The sequence below is a fragment of the Copadichromis virginalis genome, linkage group LG7, assembly GCF_057382275.1.
Source record: "Copadichromis virginalis isolate Kocher_CV1m ecotype Utaka linkage group LG7, C_Virginalis_male_GT1.1, whole genome shotgun sequence".
Classification (NCBI taxonomy): Eukaryota; Metazoa; Chordata; class Actinopteri; order Cichliformes; family Cichlidae; genus Copadichromis; species Copadichromis virginalis.
In genome coordinates, this window is record NC_140624.1 from 40398411 (window position 1) to 40416473 (window position 18063).

Below are 18063 nucleotides of genomic sequence, written 5' to 3' on the forward strand. Positions count from 1 at the left end.
GCCCTGTGACTTGGAACTGGATAAGCAGCAGAAAATGAACAGCTTCATGGATGGATGTGCACTCTCCACAGTTTACAAGATTCTACACACTTCTGAAGCCAGAAAAGGGAAAGTAGTGAAATCTGTAGTTTAGCTTACATATTTACTGCTGCACTGTTTTTCTGCCTTTTTTCCTTTGGCATACTTAAAAACACAGATAATTGGAAAACATATTGTCTCCAGACAGGGTCAAGGGGCTTCCAGTAGCTGAGTCAGACCTCTTACTGGAAGCCTATGAGTAACCCCCCCCCCCAATCCACTCCTCTGTCGCTTCCCCTCCCCTCATATAGTCTACTTATCACCACTATTTATAACCTCTGCTGTCTTCAAGCTTGCTTGTCACAAGCATAAGTGCAAAACACAGACAGGACGTGTTTAAAATTCTTTTCTTCTTCACTGAACTCCTGCTTTTTATATATCTGCAGCATACAACTCCACACATTCCTCAGAGAAAGAATGTCACCATAAAAGCTTCCCACCCATTTGCCCCCAAGACCCATTATACTCAACCCCTCCCCCAGTTTTTGAGCTCTCCCCTTTCTTTATTCCCCCCTTTCCCGAACAGTAATGATCTCACCCAGCTGTCACTGCGTAATCACACCCACACTCAGTGCGACACACAGGTTTGCTTCTGGTGGCGGCTGACATCACTTGTTTTGAACCCTGTCACCGTTTCCCCGAAATCCAAAACACGATGTTTTTTTGAACACACGTGTTTAAATGATTTAATCTTAAATAATATTCTCTTGGTCACATTTGAAGGTGGTTATTATAGCTTTTGTAAAAGTTTGTGTTGTAAAAGTTGTACAAATAAGCAGGATTAAATCGGATTTAAGGGTAAATTGAGACTATTTAGTGAAATTACTCCCAGGTCACACAGAACTGTGCCCTAGAAAACTCTGTATGAACCTTTACATGAAATGAGGGCCTCACCTGTAAGACGTGCAATCCAATCTTTTCATTTTACCTTTGCCTGTTCTCCTAATCATGATTTTGATGTCAATGTGATGTGAGGAACATCTGTTGCTTTGTCTGCCTACATGTCATGGCAAGTAATTTTCTTGAAGCCCATGGATGACATCCACTTTATTTATGCATTTGATGTATCTTCCCATGTGTTAACATGTTCAAACAAACCACTGCAGATCATTTATTGGGCCAATAATGCCCAATAAATGATCTGCAGGCCTAAGTCTGGCCCTGCAGCTCATTTGCATCCCGCTTGTCCGCTCACACTGTCACTTACTTTTAGACAGTTAGGTAACTAAAATCAGTGTATGTAAAACAGAAAGACATTTGTGACGTTATGATCAGATGCCAGGATACGTGGCTGCCAGTTTACTGAATAATCAAATCCTGAACACTTTATAACCACTTCTTCAGGTTAATCGTATTTGCATTGACGTCGTCCACTCTGACAGGAAGTCTTCCTTAACAACACTCCAGCATCAGTGGGCGTCAAGTAGTCAACTGCAAAGCCAAATCTAATGAGAGCTGTCACTGAGCAATGCAAAGGTCAAGTATCAAGGCAAAAAGATGCATGTGCACACACATGCATGAGAGCGTAGTTGTGCTTCAGTCTCAGATGAACTGATGAGCCGGAAGCGGTGCACTTGGGTGCCTGGTGTAGGAGTTGGGTTATTGAAATGAGAAGACCCCGCAGCCTGAAAGACTCAGCTATTCTTGCCTGAATGGTGATGTGTCAGAATGTAAGAGGCGTCAGTGATCAAAAAATGAGCGCCACCCACAACCCGAAGGCCCGGCTGTGCTGCAAGTCTAAAGCTGGTGTTTATGTAATTTGACGTTTATGCAATGAAAATGATCGGACTGAGCTGAGGTGGATGCAGCAGTGCCTCGAGGGGGTGGCTGTGGAGTGCACCCACCTTGCTTTAATTACCATATTTCAGAGGAAATTTGACCGTTTGAGGGCGAGTAGTATATATATTTAGAGTATATTCTAAACATTTAGAAAAAGAGAAGAAGGTGCACTCTGTTGAAGTCTGAATTTTGTTTTCTTTGACCGTGCTGCATGTGGTATTCCTGTTGTTACATCACAATGTTATTTTTCTTGTTTTCTCTTCAATTTAAGGATAACTTTGTGCCATGGGTTGAGTAATGTCTCCAATCTTTTGTGGGTTGTGAAATTCTTTCAAAATCTTATTGTATGAGATTGAGTAAATACTACCACTGAGTGTCAACAACTGTGTTTAGTTTAAATTTAGTCAATTCAGCTGCAGTTTAAGGGCTTTGCAGAACTGCAGGTTTGGCTTTTGTGTCGAGTAAAAGTAAAAGTGTTCTCATTATAACACCTTTACATGCATGATAATGATTAAAAGAGGCATTAAAGGTTAGTAGCTAGACTAATGCTAGAACATAAGAACAAAAGTTACCCAAAAGTGAGTTTACAAAGATGAGTTTTTAGCTGATTTTTAAAAGTGATCACTGAGTAATTGTAAACTTTGACATGTACTCTGCCCTTGTATCTTGCACAGCCAGCAGGCCATGATCACCATGACCTCAGGGACCTGCTAAGGATGTATAAATGTAAAACTTCACTGATGTATGCTGGTGCTTGTCCATGCGAAGCTCTAATAGCTAAAAACCAGAAACTTAAAATGGACTCTCAAGTAAATGGGAACAAAGTGAACCTGAATTAGCAATTCTGTGACATGTGAGTTCTTAGAAAACTGAGTCAGAAGCCTCGCAGTAGTGTTTTGAAAAACCTGCAGACGTTCCAAGGAAGCTTTTTTAAGACAAGCGAACAATGAACCACAATGACTGAGGTGTGATGAAATAAAGGCATGAATAACAATTTCCATTTCAGAGCGTGACGTGTTGGAAATCAACTTGCCAGTATTTCTTAAATGATAAAAGCAAGAGTGAACCAGAAATTAAATTTTAAACCTGAACATCCAGAGTGAAAGGTGAAAACAAAAGCTACTCCAAGGTTCCTGACAGAAGATTTGGCAAAAGTGGAACGAATCTGTCAGGTACACAAGTAAGGACTTCTGTTTTCTCTTCATGAAGTTGGAGAAAACTTCTTGAATGTAAATGTCTTTAAAAGGACTCAGAATGGGCTGAAGAGGGAGCAGATATAACATAAAAAACGAGGTCCCCGAAACAGAACCTTGTGGCACACCATAAGCAAAAAAAGTGGAAGAGGACTTGCACCTAAAAGCAGCCACAGAAAAGGATTGTTCAGACCGATATGAAGAGACCCACTCCAAGGTAAAAAGTATCAAAGGCAGAGATCAGGTCCAGCATCGCTAAAACAGAACATTTTTCTGCATCATTTCACATCAAGATGTCTAAGAAAAGGTGTTTCAGTGGAACGAGCAGTGGAATGTATTTGTATAGAGCAAATGAAAGCTGCTTTTTAGCTGTTTTTTAAAATCTTAGGGGGGAAAAAGACTCATTTTGAAATTGGTCTGCAACTGCTAAGACGTGAAGGGTAAAGCTTGTTTGTTTGTTTTTAAACTGGGTGGATAACCATATTCTTAAAATAAGCAGGGAGTTGACTAGACACCAGTGTTACGTATATTACAGCACACAGGGACCTATGAACAAGAATTCAGGTGAAATGTCGCAACAGTAGAAAGATGCTTTTATCAAGTCAAATAATTTGACCAGATCAGCTAAGTAAGAAAGTTTGCAACATTCCTTTGAAGAAAATGAGAAAAGCAGGTAGACCAGAAGCGACAATACCACTGATAGAGTCAAATAACACATTTGGGTTACCTCTGCTCTTTGAAACCAAGTTTGACAATTCTTTCATCTCTTAGTGAAGTGCTGACAGAAACTAAAATATCCTTTAAATGAACGACATGAACACTTTAAACAGAGAATAGTCTCATATATCCCAGGAGAAGGTTTAAAATAGGGGCTAATCAAATTTTAAAGAACATATTTCATCTCAAACAGAAAGACAGTGATCAGTAACAAAAGTTTTCGAGAGATCAACATTGTTATTAATTGTTAATAAGTCCCCCTCTCAGCCACATTGCCACACACTTTTGCAGTTTTCTTCTCTCTTTTGTTTTTTTTTGCAAAAGATTACATAATGCTGCTTGTTACAGATCATATGTACAAGTAGTCCATGTCAGCTTATTTGACAAATATTTATACATTATCCTATTGTACCCAGCTATTAAATAAACACAAATGTTGATTATGGTTCACAAAAATGAAATTAACAGAATATTGTTACAATGCCAGTGATTTTTTTTTCCTCCTTTGCTGTAGGGAGGAGCCAAGATTTTCCTCCATGCAGGAAAATCCCTGGTTTTGCTTCCAAGATGCCAGATGAAGAATCGAAAGTATCAAACTATAGAGAATTGGTAATACAGGAGCCAATGTCAGCAAACAATCTGACCACTCCACACAGATTTCCGTACAGTGCTGAAATAAATGGCAACATTTGGCAGGTAGGAAAAAGTGAAACCAAGTGCTCTGAGTAACACATACTATCCAATTCATGAAATATATAAGCCCTACAGAAACACAAACAAAACACTATTCAGGGATTTTTTGTCTTATATTTTAAGTCACTAAGACCAGCATAAAGCCACACACACTAACACATTCCCGACGGAAACCGTATACCTTCCATATTTCAGCTCTCCAACAAAAACACTCGCTGCAAGGCTTCACTCGAAAAGACAGAACTTAGATGGAGAGGGAGTCAGCCAATCAGAACTTGGGAGATTTTTGATTTTTTGACCCCTTTTCTGTGATTGGGCCTAGTCGCCACCCGCCCCCTTGCGTTGATTGGTCAGTTTTCCCGGCTCTGTGGAAGTCATTTGAATACGTCTGGCTTTGTGGGTTATTGCGAGCTTTTGCTTGTTCAAATACTCAATGAAGCAAGAGCGGAGACAGACAGTGGAGAAGAGCACTGCATGGACTCACAGCAGCTAAAAGATTTCCCTGTTTGTTACACGTTTAGCGTCTCCTCGACGTGAGAAAGACTCGAAGTAGCGTGGAAAACCTTTTTCCTTTTAATTTTCTCAAAGGTTACTGGCAGAGACACAGTATTTGGACGCTGAGTAGCACCGTTTCAGAGGTGAGTTGTTTGGAGTGTTGCTTATGTGGATTTTTCGAGAAACGATATACTACTATTTATTCATTTTGTGATAATAAAACCATTTTTGCTATTGAAATATAAATAGATAACTTTCGCATAGGCATAATCGAGTTATAGAAATGCCTTTTCTTGCGCAAAAGTTGATTAAAGTTTCCTAGTTTTTTTTATTATTATTTTAAAAGCGTATTTACTTCACCTAATATTTTAAAGTGATCTATATCTGATGAACTATTTTCTCTCTAAACGCCCAGTTTCACTCCCGACCTGTTGTTGTTGTTGTTGTTGTTGTGCCACCCATAGGAGTATATAATTAGGCTGGTTGTCAGACTCAAACGAGCATTACTCACCAGCACCTGCGATGGGACCATGCTTGCACAGCATGACTTTTTCACAGTCAGCTTTTACTTTTAGTGTGTTATGACTCAGTCTGAACCCCATCATGCTAACCAGGCATGCTGGGCTGGTTTATATGTGTGTGTGTGTGTAACAGATTGTGTGAGTGTGTCTGTAGGGAAAAGAAGAAAGAATGGCAGAAAAAAAATGTGTGTGCTGCTGGCCAAGGAAAAAGCCTCCACACACTTCTACACAAACCCACAGGCACTTAAAAGAATGTCAGTACTCTGTGAGCTTGTGAAGCTGCTTAAATAAATCTCACATTAAATAGCTAAACTAATTTAATTATTAACCGAGGCGGTCTGAAGGGTGCCAGCAACATTTGAGTCTTTGGAACTACCTCAAAGTCAACTTACTCCAAGTTAAAATTAAATGCTGACATCTGTGTGTTGTGCAGAGGTTGGAAGTCAACCCCTCCATCCCCAAACAAGCTTAGGTTTAATATAGCTTTGTAGTAGTGTTTATCCTTTCTGGCTGTAGGTTAATACTGTACTAGCCTACCAGATGATACGGGAGACAGGTGTGTGTATTTGTATGAAAGTGCATCCCTGAATCCATTGTGTTTGGAAATAAAAGAAGACAACAGGCTCATAAGTGGTTGAGCCCTGTTGTGCGTATCTCTCCTGTCGATCTGAGTCTGGTATTTTTGTCTGGCTCTGTTTGCCTATCTATCAGATTTTTAAACCAGGCACCGGGTCCCAGCCTCTGGTGTTTTGCTGTGGGCCTCCCCTGACCTGCACACTTCCTTGCGCCACATTTGTTTGGACACTAGGGCTGTTTCCTCCTACTTTGGTTTGGCAATTTGGTTGGTACTTTGATGACGTGTGACTTTGCTTTCCTGCACTCAGAATGCAATCCTGAAGCATTATAGGTTGGAGCTTCTGATGCTTGGACGGCCAAGCAGAACAAAACAACATCTGGACAAAGATATAAAGAATTTCATCAAGTAGGCTTTTTCTGTAATTGAAAAAAACCCCAAAGTCAATGTGTCAGACAATTTTTACCTAAAGGGATTTGAAAATCTATTTCATACCCAAAAAACAGATCTATCCTCCCTTTAAAATCACTGCATGTGTCTTGATTTTCACTACTGATGTATCCTAAGTCCTTGTCATGTCCCCATGAACACATTTAAAAAATTTTCCTGCGCAGAATACATGAAGGCATCTTGGTCCATTGGCATGCTGCATTTATGGGGCTGTTTGAAAATTAAAATCTGACATGGAGGAGCAGTAGAATGTTCTTCACACCTCCCCTGCAGCAATACATTTTGTATTTTATTTCAACTTATTTCAACATCTGTCCAGTCTTATAATCTTTAAAAGGTTCAGTTTGCTGACTTCTGAGGTGCTCAATCATAAAAAATTAAAAGAAGCATTAAATCATTAGAGAGCCATCTTATTTTTCTACGATATTATGTTATGAGGTGAAGTTACTAGTCCTCCCACGTAAATCGACAAATCATCAGTGACATCATTGTACAGCGTCTCTTTAAAAGGTTAACTCTTGTACACGCAAGCCACAAATAAGTGTCATGAGCACAGTCTGAACTTTGGCCTCATTATTGATAACGATAATCCCGGCTGTCAGGAGTTTCCTCCAGACTGTCATGCTTCTCTCACTCACCCACCTTGTCTGTTGTAGCTCATTAGTGTCAAAGTACATTGGGTACAAAGTAGAAGTAAGATAGCATTGCAGTACATTGACATCTTAACACTCTCACAAATAGTTTTATGGATCCTCTTATCAGGCGCAGGCTCTGCCTTCAGCTTACTCCGCTGCTCCTCTCATGAAACCATTTTTATGGGTATACACTTTATGGGTATATAAACTTTGCAGAAGACAAGGTGCTAATTTAGAAAATGTGACTGTTGTTTTCTTGCTACTGACCAGCTGCTTAAAGTCTTCGAATTTTATTAGATGTTTTTTTTTTTTTTTTTTAAAAGCAGGAGTCAAACAAACCCCTGTCTCATCTAAGCTAAGGCAGTTGGTCCAGGCTGTTCTGAGGTCAGTATCTTGTAGCTTTTATTTTGTATGAATAAAGCGATCTCTACTAAGGTCAGTAAATGGGTTTCAATATGCTCTTTTATTGAAGTCATAAACAAAAAGTCTTGTCCTTGTTTAAGCCTGGCAGATTATTATTTGTGACTTCGCTATAATAAGAGGTCCCACCTTAGAGAAGAATGAGTAAAGTCTGCTTTTCTGGTTTGACTGATGTAAAAATGATCCCAGGCTCGGCTCACGCAGAGGCTGGGCGTCGTATAACCTGACAGCGGAGACCAGAGTGTGTGAAAGCTGCTGTGTGTGTCTGATCTGCTGGGATCTGCTCTGATCTCTTCCTGTGGGTCTTTGTGTGGTTGTTAATGCCATGACAGGATAGATAATGCTTCTATTGTTGAAGACCTCCTCCCCTGCCCCGTCCCCCTCCTCCTGTAGGGCACAGCATTGCTAGGTGTACTCTTTAAAACCACATTAAATGGTTTTAGAAAAAAGTATTCTGACAACGCCTTCAGATTCATTAAAAGCCAGACATGGGCAGCTTTCATGTACAGAAGACCTTTTTAAATCCGCCGAATTGGCTTGTCTTGTTGATGCAGCGCGAGCACGTTTTATTGGTGTAAATCCATTAGTGGATGAGATTTTCCTGCTGCACCATCAAAAGTTCAATTTGTTTTAACCATTTCATGACATTTTAGCCAATGGGCGCTGCAGTCTTGTTTCGATGCCAGCTGGTAAGAAAATGCACAGACGTGCAAGCCCTTAGGATTTTTAACGGTCTAGTACAAAAGTGGTTTTCTTGGTAAAAATGTTCTTACATCACTGTACATTTTTTGCTTTTTCCTGTATTATTATATTCACATCAGTCTGCTTCTTAAGCCTGCAATCTTCAAAGTTTACAAACAAGAGAATATAAACAATGCTTTTAATATGAAATTATACTCCCAATGCCATCATTAAGTCATTCACGGAGAGTCCAACCTATGATTTAGAAAGAGTGCAATTGCAGTGCAGCAGCGGGGAAACCGCAACTATTCAAAGGGTCAACTTTTCAGGAAGTCCGTGTGGAAAAACACAGGATTGTTTTCCAATTTCTTAGTTTTCCCCCTTTGCACAAGGTCACCTTCCAATGCAAACAGAAGGACAAAAGGCATCTACACTGGAGTAAATATTACTCAGAGGACTCTTATCTCAACTTCACCACCGCAGCCATGCTTTTCCAGATTGCGTTTGTAATTCGAGGAAGGTAAAGACACCGTAATCTCTAACTAAGTTAGAAGAAGAACAGCAGGCTGAGATCACAGAGTTCAAAAGATGGTTTGGCACTGGACTGGCTTACACTGGCAACATGCCAAACGCTGTGGTATATGTGTGCGTGTGTGTGTGTGTGTGCATCGTTCAAGCCATCATTTGTTTGTGTGTGTGTTTGGATTATACCGGCATGGGGCTAGGCGCCATTGTGGACAAGGGTGTGTGTGTGCGTAAGATGTTGGCTCAGGCAGACACTCCTCTGTCGGCACTGTGATGGACAAACAAAAGTCTGCTGGATTCCTGCAGGGTTTTGTTTCTGGCACAGTATATGTGCATTGCTCATATGTAACTGTGTGTGGCTCGCTTATGCTGACATGTGGTGCCAAGACAGACAACAGTAGCAGGATAAAGATGGCTCCAGAGTTAAAGCACGCCTCGGTGGTGATCTGGGATCAGCTTACCCAACTCAAATCCAATTATATTAACCATTAAGACAAAGGGCGGGGGGATCACTGCTGTTGTGTCATCTGGCAGGTTGTTGTTGTGAGTATAAGCTGATTTGTAGAAATTTTCACCAACAAATGACTTTCTCCAAGCTGTAAATTTCCAAAGGAGAAATGTTTGTGTTCAGAACCAGAAAGTATAGACAGAGGAGGGATAAAATTATGTGATTAAGTATAATTCTTTTCACAGACATCCCTAAGTCTTTCCTTTGCGTGATGGAGTTGCTTAAACGTATTTTCACAACACTCGGCTTCCCAGAGAGACGGGCAGGCTAACGCAGTAAGACGCTGCAAGAGACACTAGTCACGATTTTGTGACTTCAAGTTGACTATAAAAGGATTGGTCTGTTGACAACTGTTGGGAAACCTTTGGGAAATCATGGATTAGCTGATCAACGAAAGAAACTGCATCATAATTATTCTTTAAAACTGGCTTGTGCAATGGAGTTATAATTTTTGATGGTTGATTGGACTTAGACACTGCAGTAAGGGTAAGGAGAAAGAAAATGAAAACAAAGATCTGCTTTAATTCAATCAGAGAAGCCTTTCTACTTCATTCAACACCTACATGTCTGGTATTATAACTTGTCAGGATTTGTTTGAATAATGCAAAGTGTCACTTTGAAAGCCTCTGTTTCTACAAACTAAATGCAATGTTTTATTTTTATTGGGCCTCTTCCTGTGCCGTCCACTGTTTCAGATACCCGGGGAAACCTACTGATTGTTGCTCTTTTCCTGTTTAGGCTGTGCAATCATCTCTTAATTTTCCTGGGATATTTCATACCCAGTTCCAGAAAGATTGGCTTTAGAATGAGGTTTCAGGAAGCAAATCTAAATTATCTTTTTAAAAAAAAGAAAAAAAAGAAACCCTCCCTGTTGCCTGTTTATCATATCTGGCTTATTGGGAATCTTTAAATTGGCTGGAAGATGTATCTTCATGTGAATTATGAAAAACATTTATTCAAGATTGCATGTTATCCATCATGTATTTCTCAGCTGACTGAGAAAATGTATTATCATGTCATGAAATTGCATATAAATAGTCTGTTAATCTTTATTTCTCAACCCTAACCTACTCCTTGTATGTTTTGTAAAGGTCATCATGCCTCCAACAACGCCATATGCTGGGAAGTTCAGCTCCTGCGTCCCTTACAGCAGCAATGCCAACCACCAACAACCTACGAGCCCGTACCGGAGCAGCACTGTCCCGAAACCTGCGAGGGAGAACATCTACAACGGCGCCTACTCGGTTGGAGAGAACCCCTACGACATACCTCAGCCTCACAGCGGGGCTTATCGGAGCGCCTCTGTCTCCTCTGTGAATGCGAAGGAGCATCATTACACCAGCTGCGCGCTGTCTGAAAACCCATACTCCTCGCCGCAGCCTTACAGCCCTCGCCAGCACAGCACTTCCTGTCCAGGCCGCGCACATCGCCACACGAGCGGCAGCAGCGGCAGCAGCAGCGACCAGTCCTGTCGTAACAACAACAACGTAGCTGCGGCGAAAGCGCGGTTTTACGGACACGGCGTCACCACCAGCTACGGGGAGATGTGTTACCATGACAATAGCTTGGTGTCTGCATCTCTTGAGGCTCTGATCCAGCACCTGGTTCCCACAGTGGACTACTACCCTGACGTACGTTACAGGAAACATGGTCTTTTTGTGAGAAACGGAGTGGTCTAGAATAGACGAGTCTGAGAAAAGAGGTCGGCTGTCCTGGCTGTGTTGACCTTTCTCTTCTTGTTCTTTCCTCCTCATCAGAGGTCGTATGTGTTCACTTTCCTGCTGAGTTCACGCCTCTTCCTCCCCCCCTACGAGCTCATGACGAGGGTTTGTCACCTGTGTGTGGAGCAGCAGCGGTCTGGAGATGCCCTGCTGGATAAGGTGGGCTGGCAACACACACACACACAGGGCTATAATTTGCTTCTCTTCTCGTCACACTCACTCTCTGCTCCCACACAACCTTCCACCCACTATAAAATCCACAAGCTCGCTCACCCACATGCTTCTTTCTGAGAGAAAGTATTTATCTGTTTTTTTTTTTTGCCCAAGCAAATAAAATCCAGGCAAGGGAACACTCGGAAACAGAAACTGCAAAGATAAAATAAATAATGGCAGAATATGCTCTTAGAAAAACAGCGAGCTGTGGCTACTCTTGCGTGTTTTAAAAGATATGAGGGCCATGCCGTTTAGATTATTGACCAGAGAGAGATTTACTCATAAGATAAATCAAATCATGCCTGCCTGAGTGTCACTTAGTGCGCCATCTGATGGTTTTCAGATTCGTTTCCGTGAGGTGGCCCCTAAGCTGGTGCAGCTGCTGACCGAGTGGACTGAGACGTTTCCATACGACTTCAGGGACGAGAGGATGATGCGCTGCCTTAAAGACATGACGCTTCACGTGGCCCGAGGGGACGAGGTTAGCGTTCAGAGCTCCTGTAGTTAAAACTTCTCATGCAATGAATTTGCAGTAATTCAACATAAATATCTCAAGTTCATTCTCACCTCCCTGTCATAGTTTTCATTATTTGTGCTGTCTGTGTCACGCTGCAGTACTCTTGGCGAGCCATGCAGCAGATGACCCAGCGTCTTATCAAACGCCTCTCTGCCCTCGGCCAATACGAGGAGGCTGTGGCAGCGCTCAATGTGGTGGCAATGGAGCGTCCCGCTTCCTTGAAGAGCAAGCAAGCATCGGCTCAGCGGAGCGACGTACTGAGCGTGTGCGACGATCCCTTCGTCCTCGCCCAGCAGCTTACACACATTGAACTGGTAGGAAGTTGGCGTTAAAACTTGGGTGCCTGTGCTTATTATCGGATTCTGTAGAGAGAAATTTTTTTCACTCCTTCAAAGCACGTCTGTAGATTATATTAATGAGCTTTTATGATTGTCTGTCTTATGCTATTGTCATTGTCTTAATTGTTTTTATGTTCTGTTTTCTGCCCTCAGGACCGACTGAGTTTTATTGGTCCCGAGGAGTTCATCCAGACGTTTGCCATGAAGGATCCTCTGGAGAACCATAAGGTACAATTGAGTTTGAATGAAAAAACGCTTAGCTTAGCTCTGCCTCCAGCGTTTTAGATCGAGTTTTGGACAAACAGCTCACAAAAATTCCCATCTTCTCACTCAGGAACTTGCAGGCTCAGGTTTACTTTTCATTTCATTATTTGCTTTTTTCCTTTTGAACTTCTACATGATAAAACTGGAGACATGAGGAGCTTGTGCAAAGTCATATAAATGAATCTCATTCCAGTCACAATTAGCAGATAGATCTAACAGCTACGGCTTGCTGCGTGCAGTTTTACTGTGTAAAGACGGCTTGAAAATACAGTAACATGACCTCTTTATAATTATCAGCATCAAAGGACTGCAGACGATTGCAGTTATTTTGAGTCAATTTTTATTGTTTTGATTTGAAGTATATTCTAGGCCTGCTTTGGGTGTAATTTGTGGTCTGCTTCAGTTGAAGTAAATATGCTTTGGAAACCACATCAGAGAATCTACTGGCAGATAGATAACAATTTGTGCAGTGTTATTTTTAACATAGCTCAGACACAGTATGAAAAAGTCCTTTTGCATATGTCTAAGTGAATCTGAGGGACCTGTAAGTGAGCTGAAGGGTCGTATTCAATCACTGCTGCTGGGAACAAGTGCTCACCCACTGTTTGTAGCCGTGCTCCAACCAGTGCTGTGCCAGTTATATAAGACCCACTTTGTATAAAAGAGCAGTTGAGTCAGCGAAAGGGGTCCTGAAGTGTAGAAGGGGAAGTTTGGAGTGGAGTGGGCTGTCGCTGTTGTGTAAGCATTTAATAGAGCCATGAATCTCTGAGATTACATCATCACGGACAAGTCAAATTTATTTATACAGAGCTTTTATAATGTTTGTTTACATAAAAGGGCCTCTGAGAAACAAGTTCTCCACAGAGTGTCCTTATAGAAAACAAAAAACAAAAGGCACCAAAGTAGATGTAAATGAGATGAAAATAACAAGCAGACACGTCACAGGCTTCAGTGCAGGTCCAGAGGTTGTGTGGGTGTGAAGGCTAACAGGATCCATTAGCAAAGGAAATTATAGAGGAGCAGCAGTCTGTCTCCTTCTATTTCTGATTTATAAAATAATTTATTGGCTAACCTTAAGAAGATTATGCCGATGATGCTGAATCTCAGGGAACAAATATTAATAGAAGACCAACAAATAGCCAAAAGGTACATGGAAACATTAGCTTGACTGATATGAGGAAAAAGTAAAACAAAGCGGAAATTAAAACCTAATTAAAGAATTGAGCAGACCTACCTCCGAGCAGAAACCTCAATAACAAAAGGGTATTTTATTAGATAATTAAAATGGATAAGATCTATAGAAAACATATATTTGAAAGATTGTTAAGTTTGTCTGTAGTTGAAGTTGTTGGCTATCTGTGGATAAACATTGTCAGTAAAAGAAAAACAGATACACAGTAACCAATTACTTTAGAAGCATGGAAAAAGCTGGAAAGTGTTAGCTATGGCAGTATAACTAGCTTAGCGTATGAGTTGAATTATTAGCTAAAGATAATAGATAAACACTGGATATAGCTCGCTAAGATTATGCTAAAAGGTGGAGATTACTAGCTAAATGGAAACTTAAATAGCTAGGTAAAATCTAGTATAAGAGATTGTTGGTTAAAGCTGTGGATAACCTGTTGAAATTTTCAGTTACAGAAATTGATAAAATGCAAATGTTAATCATGCCTTAAATTTAAACAGAGGGCAAACATTAAAATAATAAGCCAAAAGCTTTGGTTAAATGCCGCAGACCGTTTGCTAGCTAAAAATGATAGATGATGAGCTGAAAGTAGTACAGATATAATTTAACCTCCTAGGACCTGGCATCCACATATGTGGACATCACATTTTGGGTTATTTAGACCAAAATACAAAATTTTGCTCTACAAGGGCCTGATATCCACTTACAAGGACAATATACTGCTAGTGTTCTATCGAAATTTTAAACGAATATCCTCATATGTGGCTCTGATTTTTCTTAGAAGGAAAAATCTGGTAAAACAAAAATCTGGTAATTCTTTGTTTTTACATTCATCGGGTTCCAATCAGCCCAAATATCAAAGAGAAATTAAAAATGCATGCTGTGGAAGAGTTCGGGTCTTAGGAGGTTAATGTAAGTTCACATTTGAACGTGAGTGATGGAATTTATGAAGGTGTCAGAGCTTTAGGGGTCCATAAAATGAAAGAGATCTAAGTTCTAAGATCTCATTTAATTTCGAAATGGTCCTTTCTGTGACTCACAGTTTTAAATGTTTAACTTCTTTCAAAAATAATGAAATACAGACAAAAATGCACTCAGATCTAGACTTGTTCTTTGTTTTAATTATGCCATAATTTGTGTTTCAGGGTTTCTTTCGGAAACGTAAAACTAGCAACCTGGAAGCTTACGTCAGCTGGTTCAACAGACTGAGCTATCTTGTGGCCACTGAGATCTGTATGGTAAGTTGTTGTGATTCGTTTTGGACCAAGGAACGCCTTTGAATGCACAGCTGAACTACAAACCACTCTTAGATTCTTACTACACTCCAAAGGTGCATAATTTTGTACATATATTGAATTTGTACTGACCTGCTCTGTTTGTTCTCTCATTTAAGCCGATGAAGAAGAAACACAGAGCGCGGATCATAGAGTTCTTCATCGATGTTGCTCAGGAGTGTTTCAACATTGGAAACTTCAACTCTCTCATGGCCATCATCAGTGAGTATTTGACGGCACACATACAGCTCGTTGGCTCGATCTGACCCCGTAAGTGCTCTGCATTTACTCACCCTTTCTCTGTGTCCAGCTGGGATGAACATGAGTCCTGTCGCCAGACTGAAGAAAACCTGGAATAAAGTCAACACGGACAAGTTTGAAATTCTGGAGGTAAGGACAATTGGCATGCAGCAGTGAATCCTGTGTAGTGTAATGTAAACTTAAGATTTCAAGTTGCTCAGGATTTCAAACCCTCACCATGTGCAAACTTTAAGCATGCCCACACGGATTTGCGTTTGATGGCCGTCTCCTGTGTGTGCTCTCATTCAGCACCAGATGGACCCATCCAGTAACTTCAGTAACTACCGCACTGCGCTCCGCGGTGCTACCCAGAGGTCTGAGACCGCACACAGCAGCCAGGAGAAGGTGAGAGAGCACCTGGGATTTACTCTGAAAATAAAAAGCTCCAGGTGGTGAATGTGTACGTAAATGAGCTGGTGTGTTTCTCCTCCAGATTGTGATTCCTTTCTTCAGTCTCCTCATTAAAGACATCTACTTCCTGAATGAAGGCTGTGCCAGCAGGCTGCCCAATGGACACATCAACTTTGAGGTTAGGACACATTTCAGAAGATTATGTTGTTTAAAGGATTAAAAACGGTCAGATTTGTAGCAGTACAAGTTCAGGCTTTTACATGTGATGTTGTGACTCCCCCTTGTGGCTAAAAAGATCAATGCATTTTCCTTAATGATGCTTTTCTTTCATCTGCCCATTATAATCGATTGTACAATCTGTCTCCACAGAAACTCTGGGAGCTTGCAAAACAGGTGAGCGAGTTCCTGGTTTGGCGTCAGGTTGTTTGTCCGTTCGACAGAGAGCGGCGAATCCTTCAGTACCTTGTCACAACACCCATTTTCACCGAAGACGGTCAGTATTCAGTCTCCCCTGCGTTTTGGAGATGTCAATCATACAAATGTTTGCTATAGTTTGTCAGCTTTAGGAAACAAACAAAGCCATTATTGTTTATCTTATTGTTGCAGAGCTGCATCTGGCTTCATATGAGAGCGAAGGACCAGAGAACAACATGGAGAAAGACAGTCGCAGGTCACTTCGGTAGGTGTAGACATATGTGCACACACCCACATATCCCAAACATTGTACTAATGCAAAAAAGGGCAATTTTTGAGTGTAATAACACTGGTTACTTATCTTGTGTATTTTAGATCTTCGCTTCTCCATCGAGAGAATCGGACCTAAGGCCAGGGAAATCTCTGCTTTAAAGACTGAAATTGAATCAGGTGTCTTAAAGCTACAGGTTTCTCCGTTTTATAATATGGACACAGAAGATTCTTATGGTCACAGTTAAGATGTTGGACTTAAAACAAGCTGGGACCACATCCTGCCTATATTACTGTATTTGGGCTTTGAGATCACAAGGAGCACTCCACAGAACTCATTCCATAAAATTCATCCAGTGCCAAAGAAGCCCATTTTATGTTATTATTGTAACCTCTTTTCCAACAAGTCTTCATGGATTTAAATCATTTATGAAGCCAATGATTCTCAAGAAGAGCCTGGATCAGCTGTGCTGCTTCTGTAAAATCAGCTCTGTCCAAGGCGCTCAGAGAATATCAGACGACTGGCCAGAGGTCTGCAGACTGGGTTTATACCTCCAGCGGTTGCCACACTGGCCTCATATTGTGGATTGACTTACACGCTGAAGGGAAGGTTTCATCTCTAAACGAAGTCATCGTGGACCTAAATGAGTTTCAAAGCTACATTAACGCTCCTTGCCTGCAGATGTCCTTGCTGAGGACCACAGAGATTTGAAATCTCAAAGGAAAGGACTGACTTGCATCGATTTGCGTTATAAATAACGGGCTAACAGCTGCTTTTAAAAGTGGTGTTGCTGCTTGTCTTGTTGGATGCCTCAGTTTTAATGCTAACACCTCGAGCAGAACCTGCACCACATCCACTCCATTAGCTCCCACTTTGCACTGTCATTTGTTATCTTTGTGTAATGGAAGCTCATAATACGAGGCAGTACATCAGCAACATTATTCCAGCGTGCATTGACACGGTGCTTTTATCAACCACGTGCTATTCAGTGCTAAGCATTTTGTGATGTGCACACTTTGACTCTGGTGGTGATGCAAAACTGTGTAAGTGACAGCAACATAATAACCATGCAGACTACATCAAAATGCACTTCAGTGTGTTCTTGTGTAATATAGGCAACTTTCTATGCTATAGTATTAAGTCGTATTTTGTATCAAAAGGCTTTTTTTTTTTTTTTTTTTTTTTTTAAATGTACTTTATTTGATGTTCTGCCAGGAGCTTGTTTTTTTTGGCTGGTTTTGTGTTAAGCTATCAAACACCAGTTTACATATTAAAAAAAACACTATTATGAGTGCAAACTGATGTGTGTGTGTGTGTGTGTGTGTGTGTGTGTGTGTGTGTGTGTGTGTGTGTGTACAGAAACAGGAATTTTTATTCTTCTCATCTCAGCTGTGTTGATGTGTGTGATATGCGATGTGGTTCTTTGAAATCCACTTGTGAGTGCTGTGTTTTGTCATTTTATTTGTCATATATGCTACTTTTTTGTGTATCTTTTGTGTCATCAGTCAGGGTACTTGTACTGAAGGTCTTTGTGTAAAGAGAATGATCTATTTTCTTTCAAATAAAAGAATCATGAAAACACTGCTCCTTTTCATGCATGGAGACTCCTTTAGTTTGGGTTTTTTAGTAAAATACAGATTACAAATAGTAGGGTTAATCAATTTGTGTTCTAGTAGCTTTAATTTTAGTGTTGTACGAACACCTTGCAGCATTTAAGGACAAAACATTTAAGAAAAACTTCTGCAGCCGAATACAAATTCTGGTGACTATGTCAGGCACACAGCTTGTGCTGCTGTGCTTCATTTGGAGCTGTTTGTGAAATGAGGCTCAGCAGGTTGCATACGTACAGAATTTCTTCGGCAGAGACTCTATATCACACTTACAGCATAATGTAAATAAAAGGTTTTGTGAAAACGAAGCACTTCCGGTCAATTTTTAACAATGA

The 18063-nt window shown here is 40.8% G+C and overlaps 1 protein-coding gene across 1 annotated transcript; it reads left to right on the forward strand.

Moving 5' to 3' along the window:
- The first annotated feature begins 4864 nt into the window (after positions 1-4864).
- On the forward strand, positions 4865-17702 carry LOC146705625 (ras-GEF domain-containing family member 1B-B-like). Its single transcript, XM_085463359.1, has 14 exons — positions 4865-5098; positions 10361-10900; positions 11027-11149; positions 11547-11684; positions 11819-12034; positions 12212-12286; positions 14654-14746; positions 14902-15004; positions 15093-15172; positions 15332-15427; positions 15516-15611; positions 15803-15926; positions 16040-16112; positions 16223-17702. The coding sequence occupies exons 2-14, from the start codon at positions 10367-10369 to the stop codon at positions 16254-16256; spliced, it is 1785 nt and encodes a 594-aa protein (XP_085319485.1). The 5' UTR covers positions 4865-5098; positions 10361-10366; the 3' UTR covers positions 16257-17702.
- Positions 17703-18063: the final 361 nt, after the last annotated feature.

Bases quoted from the DNA above. Each gene is read 5' to 3' on its own strand.
- LOC146705625 (XM_085463359.1), top strand. From the start codon at position 10,367: ATGCCTCCAACAACGCCATATGCTGGGAAGTTCAGCTCCTGCGTCCCT. The intron at 11,685-11,818 runs GTTAGCGTTCAG...GTCACGCTGCAG, and splicing joins ACGTGGCCCGAGGGGACGAG to TACTCTTGGCGAGCCATGCA. The intron at 15,428-15,515 runs GTGAGAGAGCAC...TTTCTCCTCCAG, and splicing joins CACACAGCAGCCAGGAGAAG to ATTGTGATTCCTTTCTTCAG.